The 20,495-nt window shown below is 41.8% G+C and overlaps 1 protein-coding gene across 1 annotated transcript in view; it reads left to right on the forward strand.

Moving 5' to 3' along the window:
• Positions 1-20,495, forward strand: part of Fshr (follicle stimulating hormone receptor) — a 209,196-nt gene that overhangs the window by 172,210 nt on the left and 16,491 nt on the right. Inside the window, 4 exon segments of the mRNA NM_199237.2 lie at positions 1,978-2,049; positions 3,808-3,885; positions 15,214-15,282; positions 15,392-15,466. Coding sequence (NP_954707.1) covers positions 1,978-2,049; positions 3,808-3,885; positions 15,214-15,282; positions 15,392-15,466 — 294 coding nt within the window.

Raw genomic sequence — 20,495 nt, forward strand, 5'->3', positions numbered from 1 at the left:
GAAAAACAAATTGTGAATCACTCAAAGAAGAAATTCTATTTAGCAACATAAACAAGGAACTACTGAAAAAGAAAACAAGGGGGGTGGATTTCAAATACATCATGCTGAGTTTCACATCTTGGAAGTATTAAAAGCCAGTCAGATTCAAAAGTTGGTATTTCTATGATTCTATTTTGGAAAAAGTGATCCTTTAGAAAAAATATATATAGCTACAGAAATATGTATAGCTGGAGGTTAGGAAGGGGTTAAGTGCAATGTGGGAACATAGGGGAACCCAAGCAGTGCATTGCATTGTATCTGGTTGTGGTTGTGGCCACAGGCCTCTATGCACTTACTTTTACTCATTGACCTTAGTGTCAAAATGATCATTCCTTTATATGGAAAATGAATTTTGAAGCAGGGTTTCACTGTTGAACCCTGCCTAGTCATAAATTGCAATTATACTGGGATTCCAGGCCCATGCCATCATAGCTTGCTTTTAATTTTTAAAGAAAAATTAATGTCATAACAAATCCCCCAAAAGAGTATATGAAAAACCATTAGTCCAGTAAAAAGCAGGAGATTTTTTTGGAAGTATTTAAAGAACAGGTTATCGAAATGAGTTTTACTTGCAGTGTTAGGAGCCTAGTGGAAACACAGTCTCAGAGAACCATTACAACACTCCATAGATAAGATTTGCTGACCCTCTGAATGAAGACATGGGGAACAAAACACCAAAACTGACTCCAGAGCTTTGGTACTTCGCAATGGTCTGTATGTCAGTAGGGTTCTTCAGGATGGGAGTGGCAAGGATCAATTATGGCTTAGCTAAGCCAGACACAGAAGGAGGAAATGGACACAGAGTTATGGCAGAAGGTTTCGAGCAACTCACAGTAGGGAAATTTGAAAAAGTGGTGTGCCTGATAGTTCTCATGTGTCACTAGACAATTAGCAACCACCTCCACCAAAATGCCATGGGCCTAATGAAGGTGCAGCTGGACTCTAACACTTTCCGCTTATTCGCTTTCTGCTCCAGAGAACTGTTTGTGCTATGGTAAGATATACCCATAAAACTCACTGGGTTTTCATAAATATCCAAGCTGGAACTGGGGCATCTGTAACATGGTACTATCTTTGGCCATTTGGAAATATGAATCCCTTCCCTCCCTGTATACCATTCCTTCAGAACAATAACTCTGATACATGTGCTGTAGATCTCCTAAATCAGGTCCTGGAGATTACAGAAACTGCACCAGTAGTGGTGGCCAACACCATCACTCATGCTTGTGCTGACTAGTTTCCTCCTCCTCTGCTTCATGTTTCCTGATGCGCTGAACTACAGTGTCCATTACAGTAGTCATCAGCTGCCTTCATCACAGACTTTCAGACTTTGATTCCCAAGGAAGCTGAACACTGAGTAGGATCAAGGGCAGATCTGCTGTCATCAGATGTAGGGATTTTAAAACTATTTACTCATGAATACTTATCTCCGACCAACAGTAACCACTTTCTCATTGACTCTTTTTTAGAATACTTATATATCCTAAAGTCAAAGAGTATGCAGTCTCACACTGTAACCCAAAACGAACTTCTTTGAAAGGGAAAACACTAGTTTTCCAATGCGTACACCAAGGCTGGGAAATGGAGTCACTAGGGAAATGTTTTCTCATTGTAAGTCACTTTTGAATGCTGCTAACTTATTAATATTCAAAAATAAAACAGCATATGAATGATAGTAGAATATCAATGCCTTATAAAAAGAATCATAAATTTCTTTGCTCTGAAGAATCAACAACTGACTAGATCCTGGTTAGCTTCTTTAAAAAAAAAAGCAGATAATAAAAGTATAATCTATATTGTGAGAGCTCTGCTATGTGTTTTTGTTTTTGTTTTTGACAGTCCATAATTGGTATTTTGAACTCGGAAATTTTAGCTCTGACAGATGTTTACATGACAGCTTCATCTCTCCTCACTCTCGCTTTGTCTCAATCTCTCTAGGTTAATATCCAACACAGGCATTAAGCACTTGCCAGCTGTTCACAAGATCCAGTCTCTCCAAAAGGTTCTACTGTAAGTTCTTATTAATAGGATGTCAAACAGCCCTCCATCTTCACAACAAGTGTGAGATGATAGGCTTACAAAGAGAAAATGATTATCTTAGTTCACACTTCCCCAAAGTTTCCTCTATGTTTGGTTGGCCCATGCCTTCGAGCTTACTGTGGCTTTCTGTGGCTTTAATATCCATTACAGTACATTTTCCAAATATGTGGCTCTCGGTGAGAGCCGAGAGAGAAAGACAAACAGCAAGAGGGGCTGGCAAAGTTCAGCTCTGCAGTAACTACTATCAGCAAACAAGCTTAGAACCAAATCATCAAGTTTTCTTTACATAGATACTTAGCATACACGGTGCTTACCTGGGGGCTCCCTGCAACTACCCCAGATTCCTTCACCATTCCCCTTTATTCCTAGAGTGCCTGTCTTTTCCTTACACAGAGAAACTACCTGAAAGATCTACACTAAGGCTTTAGTAACAACTGTTTTCCCTTTCCCCAGGATACATGGAATTTAAGAGGAGAAAAGACACTATGTGAAGCTGGAGACAGCTCAGTAGTAGAGTATTTTTTCTAGTAGGCATGAGTATCTGGGTTTGAGTCCCAGCACAGAAAGAAAGAAAGAAAGAAAGAAAGAAAGAAAGAAAGAAAGAAAGAAAGAAAGAAAGAAAGAAAGAAAGAAAGAAAGAAAGAAAGAGAGAGAGAGAGTGTGTGTGTGTGTCAGAGACAAGGAAACAAAGAAAGAGAAAGGAAGGAAGGAACAAAGAAGAAAAAAGAGGGGTGGCAGAGGGAGGAATGGAAGGAAAGGAAAGGACAAACATTATTTCCGATAGTGAACCTGTGAGACTCTGTACCAACCCCAAGGAGAGGGTAAGGAGGGGTATAAGCAACTGAGGATGTAGGATAGAGAGAAACTTCTAGACTTCTTGAGTTGTTTCCAGCTATTAGCACTTGTGCTGTTCTATTTTCACCAGACCCAGTAGGTCAGTGGGATAGAAGTATAAGTAAACAAACAGAAAAAAATTCTCAATATCTTTTAACATGGAAAGAAAAAAGTCAATAGTATTTTTTTTCTGTGGCTCAATAAAAAAGGATGGAAAAAAACAATATTTAAGAAAAACGAAAAAGACCTACAGGATAACTCAGATGTGTGGTTGATTTATAAGCACAGGGGCCTGAGCTTGATGCCCCTAACCCCTACGTTTTAAAATCCAAGCATGTACCACCGTGCTTACAGTTCCAGCACTAAGGAGGTAACCTAGTCTACTAGTCTACTTCTAAGCCAGTGGCAGATGGTGTCTCAAAAGAAAGGTTAGCAGGACCTTCAGAATGACCTGAGACTGTCCTCTGACCTATACACACATTCAGAGAAAATACTGAAAGAATGAGAAAGGAAAAGAAGCCACAAATAAAAGGAGTAGAAAGTCTGTCCATAGGCACCAGGTCAGCTTCTGTCTTTCTTATTGAGCAGAGACCAACTGTAGAAACAACGCTAATAAAGAGCTATACTGAGAAGAACCTCTATACAGTGACTTCCTCTAAATTCTCCCAAAGAGAAAAGGTCCTAAGGCTGTGCAATTTCTTCTTTGGGAAGAACTAACACAATACAGATAAACAGGCCATTTGTTGCCCAAACTTTGAGCTGTTATTCTCTGAACAAAAACTCTATCAAAGTGTTACTCCAGCTGCAATCCTTTGGTGCCAGCAAACTGAATGTGGGAAGGTTACACAGGTGGAGCCCACACAAACATCTAATTTGTCTGCTCTCTCTTCTTAGAGACATTCAAGATAACATAAACATCCACATCGTTGCCAGGAACTCCTTCATGGGACTGAGTTTTGAAAGTGTGATTTTGTAAGTAAGGGGGCAAACCCATAGCCTCACACTTGGTCCTTCACTAATCTCTCTTTCTCATTATGGACTAAGCCTCTGTTCGTGTGTGATTAACACTGGCATTTTGCCATTTAAATCATTCTATCGTTTCTGTATTTCCTTTCATTTCTACATCTCTGAATCTCAACATGGAGTCATGTTAATAATTCATGATTCTGTAGTGTGATTCAAGTATTTAAAATTGTCTTTGACTGATGGTCTCCCGCTATGCAGCATCTGCTCCAAAGGACAAAATAGCTTGTGTGTCAATAAAGCTGATTATTGCCTGGCAAGGCTTTTGTTGCCAAAAGAGAACAATGAGGAAGGAGGTGGACTTGGGAAATATGGCTCCTTCCTCATAATCACCAGAAGTAGCTCCCACTCAGGCCCATGCTGAGTGTGCAAAGATGGTCTTCTTTGCCCAGAATAATCACACTTGCTAATGAGCCTGAGTTAATCTGACTGAATCCTGGGGAAGTTTTAAAGTGCACTAGGTGTCACTAATGAATGATTTTCTGATCCTCTCTGTTAGTTGCCAGCATGGAAGTCCACCCACTTCTCAGGATAGCCAAGAAAGTAGGTATTATGAACTATACAAGGATTCCCAGGCTTCATACAATTTAGATGCACAGACTGACAGTTGGGGACTCTCTGTAATTCTACCTTAAGAAAAGAATTCCATCTCCCTGTTTCACAAATTGTCATGGGTTCGTTTCAGTGTGATGTCTCATGATTCTGTTTTTAAGTGAACTTCATTGTGTGTAGTCTGCCAAAAGCAGATCCTGTCTGCTCTTCACCATTTTCTTTATGGACACTGTGGGATACCATAGATGCACACTTCTCAAGAGAGGATACTTTCCTCTGGGAGTCAACATTTTTCAGACATCTCTGAAAGATAAGTTCACACTTGTGAGGACAACATCTATTTCCTTACTTTGTCTGTTCCTTAATCCATAGATAATAGAGTGAAAGCTTCTTGCTCAATGCAGCTCTGAGTTTACAGTTGCTCTTAATCTGGGTAGTACCTTTAATACTGGGATGTTTTCTCCTAAGAGAGCCATTTAGCACACTCAGGGAAAGTGTAATAACATGATGTTGAGCACTCAAAAGCTCTCTACCTCATCACATCTTTGAAACTTCTGAAGTTTCATTCTAAAGACAAATGTCAATATTTATTTGTTCTAAACATCCTAAGGTCATCAGGCCCTTGGCTACTGACTCAAAAAATAAGCAATAAGAAACCATTTCTGCAGGATCTCTGAGCCCTTTCTCACCCACCTCTGGGTGAGAAAACAGAAGGGCTGCTGGGGAAGGTACCCAGTGATGGCCTTCCAGAAGAATGGCCCAACTGAGGAGAACAGAGATTACATTATATTTGAGACAACTGTCCCAGCAGGCTTTGGCCTCAGGAGAGGATTATATCATTCATGTTTTCTCTATTGCTTAGTTACCTTCTTCCATCTAACTTGCTCATCCTACATGAGTTTTAATGAGCTTTCAGTTGTCCAGAGAAGTCTCTGTTGAGTGAGCATGTCATTTGACTCTAGGGACAAAGCAGGACCTAGGAAAACCCCCAGGTCATTTTCTTTAGCAGACAATCACACAGATGGTGGTTATTCTCCTCCTCTTCCTCCTCTTCCTCCTCCTCCTCCTCCTCCTCCTCCTCATCATCATCATCATCATCATCATCACAAACACCATCATTGTCAGTGAGTTTTTTTTTTATTAACTTGAGTATTTCTTATATACATTTCGAGTGTTATTCCCTTTCCCGGTTTCCGGGCAAACATCCCCCTCCCCCCTCCCCTTCCTTATGGGTGTTCCCCTCCCAACCCTCCCCCCATTGCCGCCCTCCCCCCATAGTCTAGTTCACTGGGGGTTCAGTCTTAGCAGGACCCAGGGCTTCCCCTTCCACTGGTGCTCTTACTAGGATATTCATTGCTACCTATGGGGTCAGAGTCCAGGGTCAGTCCATGTATAGTCTTTAGGTAGTGGCTTAGTCCCTGGAAGCTCTGGTTGCTTGGCATTGTTGTTCATAAGGGGTCTCGAGCCCCTTCAAGCTCTTCCAGTTCTTTCTCTGATTCCTTCAACGGGGGTCCTGTTCTCAGTTCAGTGGTTTGCTGCTGGCATTCGCCTCTGTATTTGCTGTATTCTGGCTGTGTCTCTCAGGAGCGATCTACATCCGGCTCCTGTCGGTCTGCACTTCTTTGCTTCATCCATCTTGTCTAATTGGGTGGCTGTATATGTAGGGTCCACATGTGGGGCAGGCTCTGAATGGGTGTTCCTGTCAGTGAGTTTTAAAGGACATTCCATGACTTAAGTGTCTAGGAACTGGGCCTAATGATATAAGCCTAAAATCCTAGTGATTTAGGAGGCTAAGACAGGAAGATGATATGTTCAAAGCCTGCCTGGACTCTACAATGAGTTCAACTTGTCTTGAAATTTAAAGATAGACATATTTAAATATAAATATACATTTATATTTAACATAAATATATAAATAAACATACATATGTAAATATACACATATATACATATATATACACACACACTAAGGAATAACAATAATTTGGAAGAATTGCCTAATATTTAGATATAGATGATACGGATAGATAGATAGATAGATAGATAGATAGATAGATAGATAGGCATAGATGGCAGAAGATATATTCCAGAGGTAGAAAACATGTCTAGCATGATCAAGGCCTTGAATTCATCATAAAACTCCCAAAGAAAAAGATTAGAAGTGTACTTTATAGCTGTTGGTATCTCTGTGTTGGTAGTTTAAGAATACAGCAGTTCAATATGAAGCCAAGGGAAGGGGTTTGCCATAATTTGATTCTGTGTGATGATATATAATTGATATAAAAATAGCTATCCCTTCCTGTATGATGTGACTTGCTAACCAAAAAACCTAAAAGGGCAATGGGCTACCTTGAATACAATAATTATTATAGTCTATATATTATTTCATTATATCACTGTTTTTCCATGGGACAATTTTGTACAGTAAAAAATCAATTGTCGGGGGCGGCACAAGTCTTCCTGGTTGCTGCCGCTGCAGAGAGCCCCTGGGCAGCACCCCACGAGCGAACCTGAGCCTCGGGACCACAGGTAAGACCAAATTTTCTGCTGCAAGAAAGCTGCCTGGTGAGCTTGGGACACACGGAAGCAGAATTTCTCTGGACCGGGCACGTTCTGTGTTTACCGGAAGTCCCACACCCGCGGATCCCGGCCTGCAGCAGCTCTCTGCTCCCAGACCCAGTGAGAGAGAGACCCAACCGCCTGGTCAGGTGGGCACTCCTGAGGCTGCAGAGCAGAAGAGACCACCAACTCTGCTCACCCCTGCCCACATCCCTGGACCAAGAGGAAACTGTATAAGGCCTCTGGGCTCCCGTGGGGGAGGGCCCAGGAGCGGCAGGACCCCTGCCTGAGACACCGCCTGAACCTGAAAGAAACAGACCGGATAAACATTTCTCTGCACCCAAATCCCGTGGGAGGGAGAGCTAACTAAACCTTCAGAGAGGCAGACAAGCCTGGGAAACCAGAAGAGACTGCTCCCTACACACACATCTCGGACGCCAGAGGAAAAAGCCAAAGACCATCTGGAACCCTGGTGCACTGAAGCTCCCGGAAGGGGCGGCACAGGTCTTCCTGGTTGCTGCCGCTGCAGAGAGCCCGTGGGCAGCACCCCACGAGCGAACTTGAGCCTCGGGACCACAGGTAAGACCAAATTTTCTGCTGCAAGAAAGCTGCCTGGTGAACTCAAGACACAGGCCCACAGGAACAGCTGAAGACCTGTAGAGAGGAAAAACTACACGCCCGAAAGCAGAACACTCTGTCCCCATAACTGACTGAAAGAGAGGAAAACAGGTCTACAGCACTCCTGACACACAGGCTTATAGGACAGTCTAGCCACTGTCAGAAATAGCAGAACAAAGTAACACTAGAGATAATCTGATGGCGAGAGGCAAGCGCAGGAACCCAAGCAACAGAAACCAAGACTACATGGCACCATCGGAGCCCAATTCTCCCATCAAAACAAACATGGAATATCCAAACACACCAGAAAAGCAAGATCTATTTTCAAAATCATATTTGATCATGATGCTGGAGGACTTCAAGAAAGACATGAAGAACTCCCTTAGAGAACAAGTAGAAGCCTACAGAGAGGAATCGCAAAAATGCCTGAAAGAATCCCAAAAATCCCTGAAAGAATTCCAGGAAAACATAAATAAACAAGTAGAAGCCCATAGAGAGGAGACACAAAAATCCCTGAAAGAATTCAAGGAAAACACAATCAAACAGTTGAAGGAATTAAAAATGGAAATAGAAGCAATCAAGAAAGAACACATGGAAACAACCTTGGATATAGAAAACCAAAAGAAGAGACAAGGAGCTGTAGATACAAGCTTCACCAACAGAATACAAGAGATGGAAGAGAGAATCTCAGGAGCAGAAGATTCCATAGAAATCATTGACTCAACTGTCAAAGATAATGTAAAGCGGGAAAAAGCTACTGGTCCAAAACATACAGGAAATCCAGGACTCAATGAGAAGATCAAACCTAAGGATAATAGGTATAGAAGAGAGTGAAGACTCCCAGCTCAAAGGACCAGTAAATATCTTCAACAAAATCATAGAAGAAAACTTCCCTAACCTAAAAAAAGAGATACCCATAGACATACAAGAAGCCTACAGAACTCCAAATAGATTGGACCAGAAAAGAAACTCCTCCCGTCACATAATTGTCAAAACACCAAACACACAAAATAAAGAAAGAATATTAAAAGCAGTAAGGGAAAAAGGTCAAGTAACATATAAAGGGAGACCTATCAGAATCACACCAGACTTCTCGCCAGAAACTATGAAGGCCAGAAGATCCTGGACTGATGTCATACAGACCCTAAGAGAACACAAATGCCAGCCCAGGTTACTGTATCCAGCAAAACTCTCAATTAACATTGATGGAGAAACCAAGATATTCCATGACAAAACCAAATTTACACAATATCTTTCTACAAATCCAGCACTACAAAGGATAATAAATGGTAAAGCCCAACATAAGGAGGCAAGCTATACCCTAGAAGAAGCAAGAAACTAATCGTCTTGGCAACAAAACAAAGAGAATGAAAGCACACAAACATAACCTCACATCCAAATATGAATATAAAGGGAAGCAATAATCACTATTCCTTAATATCTCTCAATATCAATGGCCTCAACTCCCCAATAAAAAGACATAGATTAACAAACTGGATACGCAACGAGGACCCTGCATTCTGCTGCTTACAGGAAACACACCTCAGAGACAAAGACAGATACTACCTCAGAGTGAAAGGCTGGAAAACAACTATCCAAGCAAATGGTCAGAAGAAGCAAGCTGGAGTAGCCATTCTAATATCAAATAAAATCAATTTCCAACTAAAAGTCATCAAAAAAGATAAGGAAGGACACTTCATATTCATCAAAGGAAAAATCCACCAAGATGAACTCTCAATCCTAAATATCTATGCCCCAAATACAAGGGCGCCTACATACGTAAAAGAAACCTTACTAAAGCTCAAAACACACATTGCACCTCACACAATAATAGTGGGAGATTTCAACACACCACGCTCATCAATGGACAGATCAGGGAAACAGAAATTAAACAGTGATGTCGACAGACTAAGAGAAGTCATGAGCCAAATGAACTTAACGGATATTTATAGAACATTCTATCCTAAAGCAAAAGGATATACCTTCTTCTCAGCTCCTCATGGTACTTTCTCCAAAATTGACCATATAATTGGTCAAAAAACGGGCCTCAACAGGTACAGAAAGATAGAAATAATCCCATGCGTGCTATCGGACCACCACGGCCTAAAACTGGTCTTCAATAACAATAAGGGAAGAATGCCCACATATACGTGGAAATTGAACAATGCTCTACTCAATGATAACCTGGTCAAGGAAGAAATAAAGAAAGAAATTAAAAACTTTTTAGAATTTAATGAAAATGAAGATACAACATACCCAAACTTATGGGACACAATGAAAGCTGTGCTAAGAGGAAAACTCATAGCGCTGAGTGCCTGCAGAAAGAAACAGGAAAGAGCATATGTCAGCAGCTTGACAGCACACCTAAAAGCTCTAGAACAAAAAGAAGCAAATACACCCAGGAGGAGTAGAAGGCAGGAAACAATCAAACTCAGAGCTGAAATCAACCAAGTAGAAACAAAAAGGACCATAGAAAGAATCAACAGAACCAAAAGTTGGTTCTTTGAGAAAGTCAACAAGATAGATAAACCCTTAGCCAGACTAACGAGAGGACACAGAGAGTGCGTCCAAATTAACAAAATCAGAAATGAAAAGGGAGACATAACAAGAGATTCAGAGGAAATTCAAAAAATCATCAGATCTTACTATAAAAACCTATATTCAACAAAATTTGAAAATCTTCAGGAAATCGACAATTTCCTAGACAGATACCAGGTATCGAAGTTAAATCAGGAACAGATAAACCAGTTAAACAACCCCATAACTCCTAAGGAAATAGAAGTAGTCATTAAAGGTCTCCCAACCAAAAAGAGCCCAGGTCCAGATGGGTTTAGTGCAGAATTCTATCAAACCTTCATAGAAGACCTCATACCAATATTATCCAAACTATTCCACAAAATTGAAACAGATGGAGCACTACCGAATTCCTTCTACGAAGCCACAATTACTCTTATACCTAAACCACACAAAGACACAACAAAGAAAGAGAACTTCAGACCAATTTCCCTTATGAATATCGACGCAAAAATACTCAATAAAATTCTGGCAAACCGAATTCAAGAGCACATCAAAACAATCATCCACCATGATCAAGTAGGCTTCATCCCAGGCATGCAGGGATGGTTTAATATACGGAAAACCATCAACGTGATCCATTATATAAACAAACTGAAAGAACAAAACCACATGATCATTTCATTAGATGCTGAGAAAGCATTTGACAAAATTCAACACCCCTTCATGATAAAAGTCCTGGAAAGAATAGGAATTCAAGGCCCATACCTAAACATAGTAAAAGCCATATACAGCAAACCAGTTGCTAACATTAAACTAAATGGAGAGAAACTTGAAGCAATCCCACTAAAATCGGGGACTAGACAAGGCTGCCCACTCTCTCCCTACTTATTCAATATAGTTCTTGAAGTTCTAGCCAGAGCAATCAGACAACAAAAGGAGATCAAGGGGATACAGATCAGAAAAGAAGAAGTCAAAATATCACTATTTGCAGATGACATGATAGTATATTTAAGTGATCCCAAAAGTTCCACCAGAGAACTACTAAAGCTGATAAACAACTTCAGCAAAGTGGCTGGGTATAAAATTAACTCAAATAAATCAGTTGCCTTCCTCTATACAAAAGAGAAACAAGCCGAGAAAGAAATTAGGGAAATGACACCCTTCATAATAGACCCAAATAATATAAAGTACCTCGGTGTGACTTTAACCAAGCAAGTAAAAGATCTGTACAATAAGAACTTCAAGACACTGAGGAAAGAAATTGAAGAAGACCTCAGAAGATGGAAAGATCTCCCATGCTCATGGATTGGCAGGATTAATATAGTAAAAATGGCCATTTTACCAAAAGCAATCTACAGATTGAATGCAATCCCCATCAAAATACCAATCCAATTCTTCAAAGAGTTAGACAGAACAATTTGCAAATTCATCTGGAATAACAAAAAACCCAGGATAGCTAAAGCTATCCTCAACAATAAAAGGACTTCAGGGGGAATCACTATCCCTGAACTCAAGCAGTATTACAGAGCAATAGTGATAAAAACTGCATGGTATTGGTACAGAGACTGACAGATAGACCAATGGAATTGAATTTAAGACCCAGAAATGAACCCACACACCTATGGTCACTTGATTTTTGACAAAGGAGCCAAAACCATCCAATGGAAAAAAGATAGCATTTTCAGGAAATGGAGCTGGTTCAACTGGAGGGCAACATGTAGAAGAATGCAGATCGATCCATGCTTATCACCCTGTACAAAGCTTAAGTCCAAGTGGATCAAGGACCTCCACATCAAACCAGACACACTCAAACTAATAGAAGAAAAACTAGGGAAGCATCTGGAACACATAGGCACTGGAAAAAATTTCCTGAACAAAACACCAATGGCTTATGCTCTAAGATCAAGAATCGACAAATGGGATCTCATAAAACTGCAAAGCTTCTGTAAGGCAAAGGACACTGTGGTTAGGACAAAACGGCAACCAACAGATTGGGAAAAGATCTTTACCAATCCTACAACAGATAGAGGCCTTATATCCAAAATATACAAAGAACTCAAGAAGTTAGACCGCAAGGAAACAAATAACCCTATTAAAAAATGGGGTTCAGAGCTAAACAAAGAATTCACAGCTGAGGAATGCCGAATGGCTGAGAAACACCTAAAGAAATGTTCAACATCTTTAGTCATAAGGGAAATGCAAATCAAAACAACCCTGAGATTTCACCTCACACCAGTGAGAATGGCTAAGATCAAAAACTCAGGTGACAGCAGATGCTGGCGAGGATGTGGAGAAAGAGGAACACTCCTCCATTGTTGGTGGGATTGCAGACTGGTAAAACCATTCTGGAAATCAGTCTGGAGGTTCCTCAGAAAATTGGACATTGTACTGCCTGAGGATCCAGCTATACCTCTCTTGGGCATATACCCAAAAGATGCCTCAACATATAAAAGAGACACGTGCTCCACTATGTTCATCGCAGCCTTATTTATAATAGCCAGAAGCTGGAAAGAACCCAGATGCCCTTCAACAGAGGAATGGATACAGAAAATGTGGTACATCTACACAATGGAATATTACTCAGCTATCAAAAACAACGAGTTTATGAAATTCGTAGGCAAATGGTTGGAACTTGAAAATATCATCCTGAGTGAGCTAACCCAATCACAGAAAGACATACATGGTATGCACTCATTGATAAGTGGCTATTAGCCCAAATACTTGAATTACCCTAGATCCCTAGAACAAACGAAACTCAAGACGGATGATCAAGATGTAAATGCTTCACTCCTTCTTTAAATGAGGAAAAAGAATACCCTTGGCAGGGAAGGGAGAGGCAAAGATTAAAACAGAGACTGAAGGAACACCCATTCAGAGCCTGCCCCACATGTGACCCATACATATACAGCCACCCAATTAGACAAGATGGATGAAGCAAAGAAGTGCAGACCGACAGGAGCCGGATGTAGATCGCTCCTGAGAGACACAGCCAGAATACAGCAAATACAGAGGCGAATGCCAGCAGCAAACCACTGAACTGAGAATAGGTCCCCTGTTGAAGGAATCAGAGAAAGAACTGGAAGAGCTTGAAGGGGCTCGAGACCCCAAAAGTACAACAATGCCAAGCAACCAGAGCTTCCAGGGACTAAGCCACTACCTAAAGACTATACATGGACTGACCCTGGACTCTGACCCCATAGGTAGCAATGAATATCCTAGTAAGAGCACCAGTGGAAGGGGAAGCCCTGGGTCCTGCTAAGACTGAACCCCCAGTGAACTAGTCTATGGGGGGAGGGTGGCAATGGGGGGAGGGTTGGGAGGGGAACACCCATAAGGAATGGGAGGGGGGAGTGGGATGTTTGCCCGGAAACCGGGAAAGGGAATAACACTCGAAATGTATATAAGAAATACTCAAGTTAATAAAAAATAAAAAGAAAAAAAAAAGAAAAAAAATCAATTGTCTAGTCTATAGGTAAGTAGGTAGAGCCTATACAGGCCTGGGCAAAGATTCAGAATCGGACAATTAAAGTGCATAGGTCAACTTCAGCTTCTAGCTAAGACTGGCTTCTACAGTTGGCATATATTATAAAAGTTTTTTTTTAACTTAACTACTATATTTTGTATTTGTTCAATAAAATTCACGACCTCACCTTAAGAGAACGTATATAAAGCAAATAGCATCTTTAATCTTGTCTCTTGGTCCATAAGGTAGAGAAATTTTGTTGACACTTGTGGTTGATGTCAAACCACAATGAATAGATAAGCATCCCACAGGTTAGAGATTGCTGACCCAGTGAATGTCACCACCCTGGATATGATGTATCCACAGTCTAAGTGTTTCTGGGAGAAACCTTTCAGGGTAGTGGTGGTAGAGTGGGGTTTGGGGAGTAAGATGGAGTGCACAGTCACTCCTTTGTCAGGAGATGCCACCTTTTAGGTGAAAGATAGATATACTTTCCTTCTCTCTAGGTTTGTTAGCTCAGTGGCTTTCAGGAAGATGGGAGACAAAGACACATAGTTGTCCACCTGTGATTTTTTGAACGGTCTTCTAGCTTCCCAACACAGCCTAAGAAATGTTTGGAGTCCCAACCTAGCTTCTCTGTGTCAGCTCTTAGAACAGGCTGTTAGTAAACCCACCAAACCTGGCAAGAAGAGAGGCTGTGCACAAGCAAGAGCGGGTATTCAAGGCTCAGAGCTGGCTTTCCTGACTGTGAAGTTGTTTTGTTCGAAAATCCACTCAAGAGGGGCAACAGGACATACCCTATGGCCCCAGGTGGCCTGAGGCACCCCTGTCCAAGCAAACCTGCTTCTCAGCCGTCTCAGTACAATGAGCACAACTTCGTAAACCAGTCCCACCTCCCAGAGTTCAGCAGTGGCCACTCTCACAAGCTCATCCCGCCACAGCCCACAGTTTCTGTAATTGATTTCCCATCCTTTCTGCCATAACCCACAGCCACCTCCACAAACCTCCAATAACCAGGGCCCCATGGGTCACTGGAGATGTTCAGGTTGTCTGACAATTTAATTAGATCACTTTGATGACAGCCAGTCCCGTTGCTGTGGGCGAGCATGGGTGAAAAGCATAAAGCCACAGGGAAAGGTGAACAAAATCACCCTTTCTCTGTCTTAGAAATATTTGTTCAGTAATTATGGTTTCCATCCTTCAAGTCAGGGGAGATCTTTGATCTTCCTCTAGAATTTTCTCTGTATGTGGGCGAAGTGTACAAAGATCTTATAGGTAGAGCATACAGTGTGCCTTAAAAAAAACTAAATGTTTATTAATTCTTCTCCATGAAGCCTAGTTATTCCTGGGAAGAGATAACATACAGACATAATGCAAACTTCAAAACATACAAAGAGGTTACATAGTGGTAAACCAGCATGAGTCACTCCCGGTCCATCCCTGAGCTTAAGAGTTGCATCTTTTTTATGCTACTAACTCTGCTGTCTGACCCTGCTCCAATCCAATTACAAATCCCCTGTATTGTCTGTATCCGACATTATTAAGTTTTTAATGGGCTTTTATTTCAGATGGCTGAGTAAGAATGGGATTGAAGAAATACACAACTGTGCATTCAACGGAACTCAGCTAGATGAACTGTAAGTAGTCCTGACTGCTCTCCCAGGCCATTTAGAGGGAAATGGCTCTTACAACAGGGATATTTATGTGGTTTTCTTTTTCTTATTCTTTCTCCAACTCCACCCCCAGGAATCTAAGCGATAACAATAATTTGGAAGAATTGCCTAATGACGTTTTCCAGGGAGCCTCTGGGCCAGTCATTTTGTGAGTAACTCCGTTCATTTCCATGCAGAAGAGCTCAGCTTGTATGAGTTAGAAGTCAACTTTCTCCACCTTAAAGAAACTTACAAAATAGGGAAGCCAAACAAGGTCAACTTTGATTTGTGATACCTGCAAAGATTTGTGGGACAACTTAGAGTACACTGGTGAGAGTAATATGAAATAAACATGTCCTGAGTCTCGGACCGTGTTCTAAGAGGTTAAAGTGTATCTCAATTAATCCTTATGAAGCCCACTGGGATAAGAGTCATTGTTGTCATTCTGAAGAAAGGTAAACTGGATTACCTGGAGGAGTTAACCAACTCTCTCAAACACAACGTAAGTTGTATAGAATGGATTTGGAACTAAATGGTGAGACCAATGGTACAGCCAGGCATTCTGCTACGTGTCTCTTCCTTGACAAGGAAAGCTTGATTCTCCTTCCTTATCCTCAATACCTAGGATAAATAAACATGTCCACTCAATGGAGTGAGATGCACACACACACATTATTCTGGGATCCTCTTCCCAGATCCAGTGGACTACATCAGTGCCTTGCCCCCTTGTGTCAGAACTTCTTCCCCTCTGACTCTTTCACATTCCCAACTTCCTTCACAAGTAGCTTTGCTCCTCTTCTCTTCTTATCTCTGCCCCTTCATGGATGATCTCTTAAGCCCCGAGTCTCCTCCAAGTCTCTCTAGAAACCAAACCATCAGTGACTTCCCCCTGCAGCTCCCGTTGTCTCTGTGATGCAGAGCGGAGAAGGCCACTGCATCACAGTTACCAAGGTCTTTTTTAATGTGCTTTCCTGGACTCTAAGCAAGATCTACTGGATTAACTAAAGAATGTTCTTCAGGAAGAGAGGCACATAAAGGGAAGAAACGAGGTGCAGGAAGGCTGGCAAACAAATAACTATGCCTATACCACAACTATGGCTTCCCCCGAACCCCCATCTAAGTTCTATGCAGACATGTGGTAGCCACACTCCTGTCCTCTTATTTACCAGTCATCATAGGCATAGTCACTTACCTGGGCAGACATCACTTTCACATTCACAAATGGCCAGCTTTCTCTTTTGTAAAAGAATCTTCGTATTTTCAGAATCATGTTCTGTGTGGCAGGACAGTAACTCCGCAAATGTTTCTTATTGATGATAAGGGGTGTGCTGTAATTCTGAGATAGGCTCTACCTTTTGAAGACAAGAAAGTATGTGTTAAGAAAGATTTATCATCCTAAATTCAAACATTAATCTAAAGTGCCAGAGCTGAGACAGCAACACAGAGACAAGAGGAAGCACTGCTTTAAAGCCAAGCTGTCAGGGCAGACAACCGTGGTTACGACTCAGTCCTTTCCCTGTCTAAGCCCCAGCTTTCTTACTTAAAGGGCAGGAAAACCAGTGGCATCTATTTATTACGGTCTGAGGCTTAAAGACATATACCCATAGACATGTACCCACAGACATATCATATACATATGCGTAGATAGATAGATAGATAGATAGATAGATAGATAGATAGATAGATAGATAGATAGATAGATAGATAGATAGATGCGTAACTTCTACTTGTAGTATTTAAGAGAGCAATACCATATAGTACAGGAAACCAAATGAAGTTCTTCATCCCAAGGACATTATATTTTATGGAAGGGGAATCAGGTAATAATATGACTTAATATATCAGATTATGATGTTGGTTTAAAGTACAATGTCGGGCACAGTAAAGAGTACTAGGAACATAGTCCAAGTGTTCATGGAGTATTTATAACCCATAGCGATCAATGTATTCTGTCCCGAGAGTTCTTGGAAAACAAGCAGACTCTCTCAGTACCTCTGATGCTCTGCGGATGGCTAGAAGTTCACCCATGTCACCTAGCTACAAGTCCTGAATGCTTTGGCTCTTCCTGTGTGGACACTGCTCTCTGTTCTTGGCAGAACATGTCAGCAGTGGGATATGTTTTCAATATGAAGCCTGCTGGATCTGCAGAGCCATAACCTATTGTGTGCTCCTGAAAATGCTGCCTTGGATATGAGTCAGAGCCGGCTCATTATCAAGCTGAGGCCTCCAGGACCAGGGAAGGAAAGTGACCCACTGAGGGTCACAATATAACTATAAACAGCACAGCTTGAGGCATAAACCAGTCCAGATGCCTCACATTCACATGTGTTTCTACCATGAATACATCTACTAAGACATGTGCAAGTTAGTCATCAGACCTCCAACAACAGAGAGCAAACTGAAGTAGAAGGAAAATAATTATGACCATCGTCTTCTCATCCTAGGAGCACAGGTCACTGATACAGACACATGGCTCATGTGAGCATGTGCTGAGGCTGCATCAGCAGTATCCAGGCCAGACACTGACCATGTGTCTCCTCAGAATGCTAACAGAGACCACAAGATACAAATCTCCCACACATCCCTGATGTGAATGGAAGCAAAAGAAATGGAGTCAGCAGAAGCAATTCTGTAGGGCCCTGCCCTTTATAAGGCTGTGTTGCCATCCCCCCTGTTGCTGGAATATATGTGCATAGAATTAGGAAAACAAATTGTGTAGAAATCCAGTGAAATTAAGAAACGCTTTAATTGACTCAAAATGGTAGCAAAGCCTGGTAACACTCGGATAACCCCGGAACTCTGGAGGCAAACACAGGAGGATTTCCATGAGCTGCAGCTGGCCTGAGTCAGTTATGTAGTCAGTCTGAGGATTTCCTGACCTCAAGTCTTGTCTCAAAAGGCACCCTCAAATGGTATTAAGCAAGAATAATATCCCATATATCCCTTGCCTTTTCATGTCAATGTATAAGGATATGTGCACAAGAACCTGGCTGAAATCCCAGCATGTAACTGCTAATTTCCTTCTGTGACTTCAAGTTCAAGTTATCACTTTAACTTCCTGCCTCCCCTTCTGCAAGTCTGAGGTCATTCCAAATGTCCTTCATGCCTGTCTCCTCGACAAGTGGAATGCAGGCAGATGATGGCCTATCTATCTCATTTTCTACTTCTGCAATGTTGTGCAGCGACTCTATTAGACTTGCCCAGTGGGGGGTTTGGTGACCACCTTCTTCCAGTGGCTTTAAACAAGTGAGAGGAAATAGGGTCATGCTTAAACAGCCCACAACACAGCCGCTGCTGCTCAAATCACGAGTTGAGCTGGGTCTTGGGTCAGATCCCTAACTCTTACCCCCCCAAAAAAAATAGTGTTCCAGGCTTCTCAAGTCAGGAGGTCCACTACATGCTCTCTGGGTAGATGAGGAATAGTCAGCCGAATCCCAATCTGGCTGCGGGTTACTGAATGGCAAAGCATTTATAACAGATCAGTGCATCCCACAGGGAGCCTTAGAATCGAAATGGGTCCTTAAAGTTATGCTTAAATAAGTCAGAGAAGCATGCCTCTACATAAGCAGTCTTTGCATGTGGCTGACCCTCAGGAGGAGCCAGGTTATGTACATCAGCCTAGGGCAGATCTTGCAATAGAACACAGCTCTGAGGCATCTGAGTTGTGAGTGACTTCTGACTGAGCTGCAGCAGGGTTTCAAAGTGTGATTGCACATCATAAGCCTCTGGAGGATTTTTAAACTATAAATTGCTAATCCTGACACTAAGAACTCTAGATTCATTGACTCTGGCATACATCAGTTAGTAGAGTGCTTATATGCAAGGTACAGAGCCCTGGGTTTGATCCCCAGCCCTGTATGAAATCAGGTATGGTGGCACACACTTGTAATTGCTGAACTAGAGGTAGAGGCGGCCGCATAGCAAGTTGAAGCCTGAGACGCTGTCTCAAAAGTTGGGGAGGAATGATTCAAAATCTCAAGGCGGGGGGGGGGGGTGTGTGTTAGGAACTGGTATCTCTAACGATGTACGCCAGTGGTGCTGATGCTAGTAGACCCAGAAGCTGCTCTAGCATCCTGCTCTGGAGTCAGCTTTGAGAATTGCTTTGTTCAGCCACCACAGCATCCGCGATGGTGTGTCTTCCTTTTCCTTGGTCTCCAGCAGATAAGTATGAAAGCTTCTAAGGGAATTGGGGACGCTCAATCACTCAAACTGATGGCTGATTCTTCCTGAAGGCAAAAATTCTAGCTACATGAAGAAGAGTGAGCCTCTGAACATACATGTCTAATCTGTTTGATTGAAAAGACGAAAGGATGTGGGAAGCCGGGGGCAGGCAGACAGGCTCCATCACGTTTCAAAGGCATAGCATCTTCAATTCCCCTTGTGAGTCTTGACCCTGAGCATCGGCAGCCATCTAAGTTCTCACCCGATATTCTGAACTCACTAGAGCTGGACTTCTTTAAGCAATCAAGCAATTGCTGTTTCCTTGGGAAACAGTTTCCTGTGGGGAAAATGTAATGTGTTGCCTTTGCAGGCTGGAGTCAGTACAATCATATTCTGATGGTTTATCAAATTGATTTGGCTATAGCTCAGATTCACCTGATAGTTCAGATTCAAACACTGAGTTATTTGTATAAAAATGATTCTCTTCCATTACCAGTGTACCCACAGTCCTATAGATAGTAAATTGCCTTTTTATCCCGCCTGGGATCATGAAAGAGAGGTCTTCTAGCCATCTGTCAATGTAGAATACAGCAGAAATGCGCTCTCACTTATGGAAATGATTGACCTGTAATAACATCTTTGCTGGGAAAAAATAGAAATTGTTCAAATCACATTTGTGGCAGTGGCTATAACAGACTTTATTAAAGGGGCATGCAGCACTATTTAACTCCTGCTTCTCCTATGCCAGTGTCATTACCTACTGCTCTCTCCCTTGCCACTCTGTACCTCAATGCCAAGAATCCTAGCAATGCCAAAACAATTTAGGATTACTAAATCTCTAAGACCCAGCCATCAGCCTGTGGTGTCTCTGTTAGTCCTGCTAATGGTCTAAAGTTTCAAAACTATTCATTGCCAAAATACAGCGTATTTCAAAATACTAACCAAAATAATACTTTAAAATGAAAAACTGTAGTTATTCTGCCTGACCAGGCTAAAAGACAAGGAAGGGTTAGGCAAACAGTCCACAACCCTGCCAC

Source organism: Rattus norvegicus, chromosome 6, assembly GCF_021556685.1.
Source record: "Rattus norvegicus strain SHRSP/BbbUtx chromosome 6, alternate assembly SHRSP_T2T, whole genome shotgun sequence".
NCBI classification, from domain to species: Eukaryota; Metazoa; Chordata; class Mammalia; order Rodentia; family Muridae; genus Rattus; species Rattus norvegicus.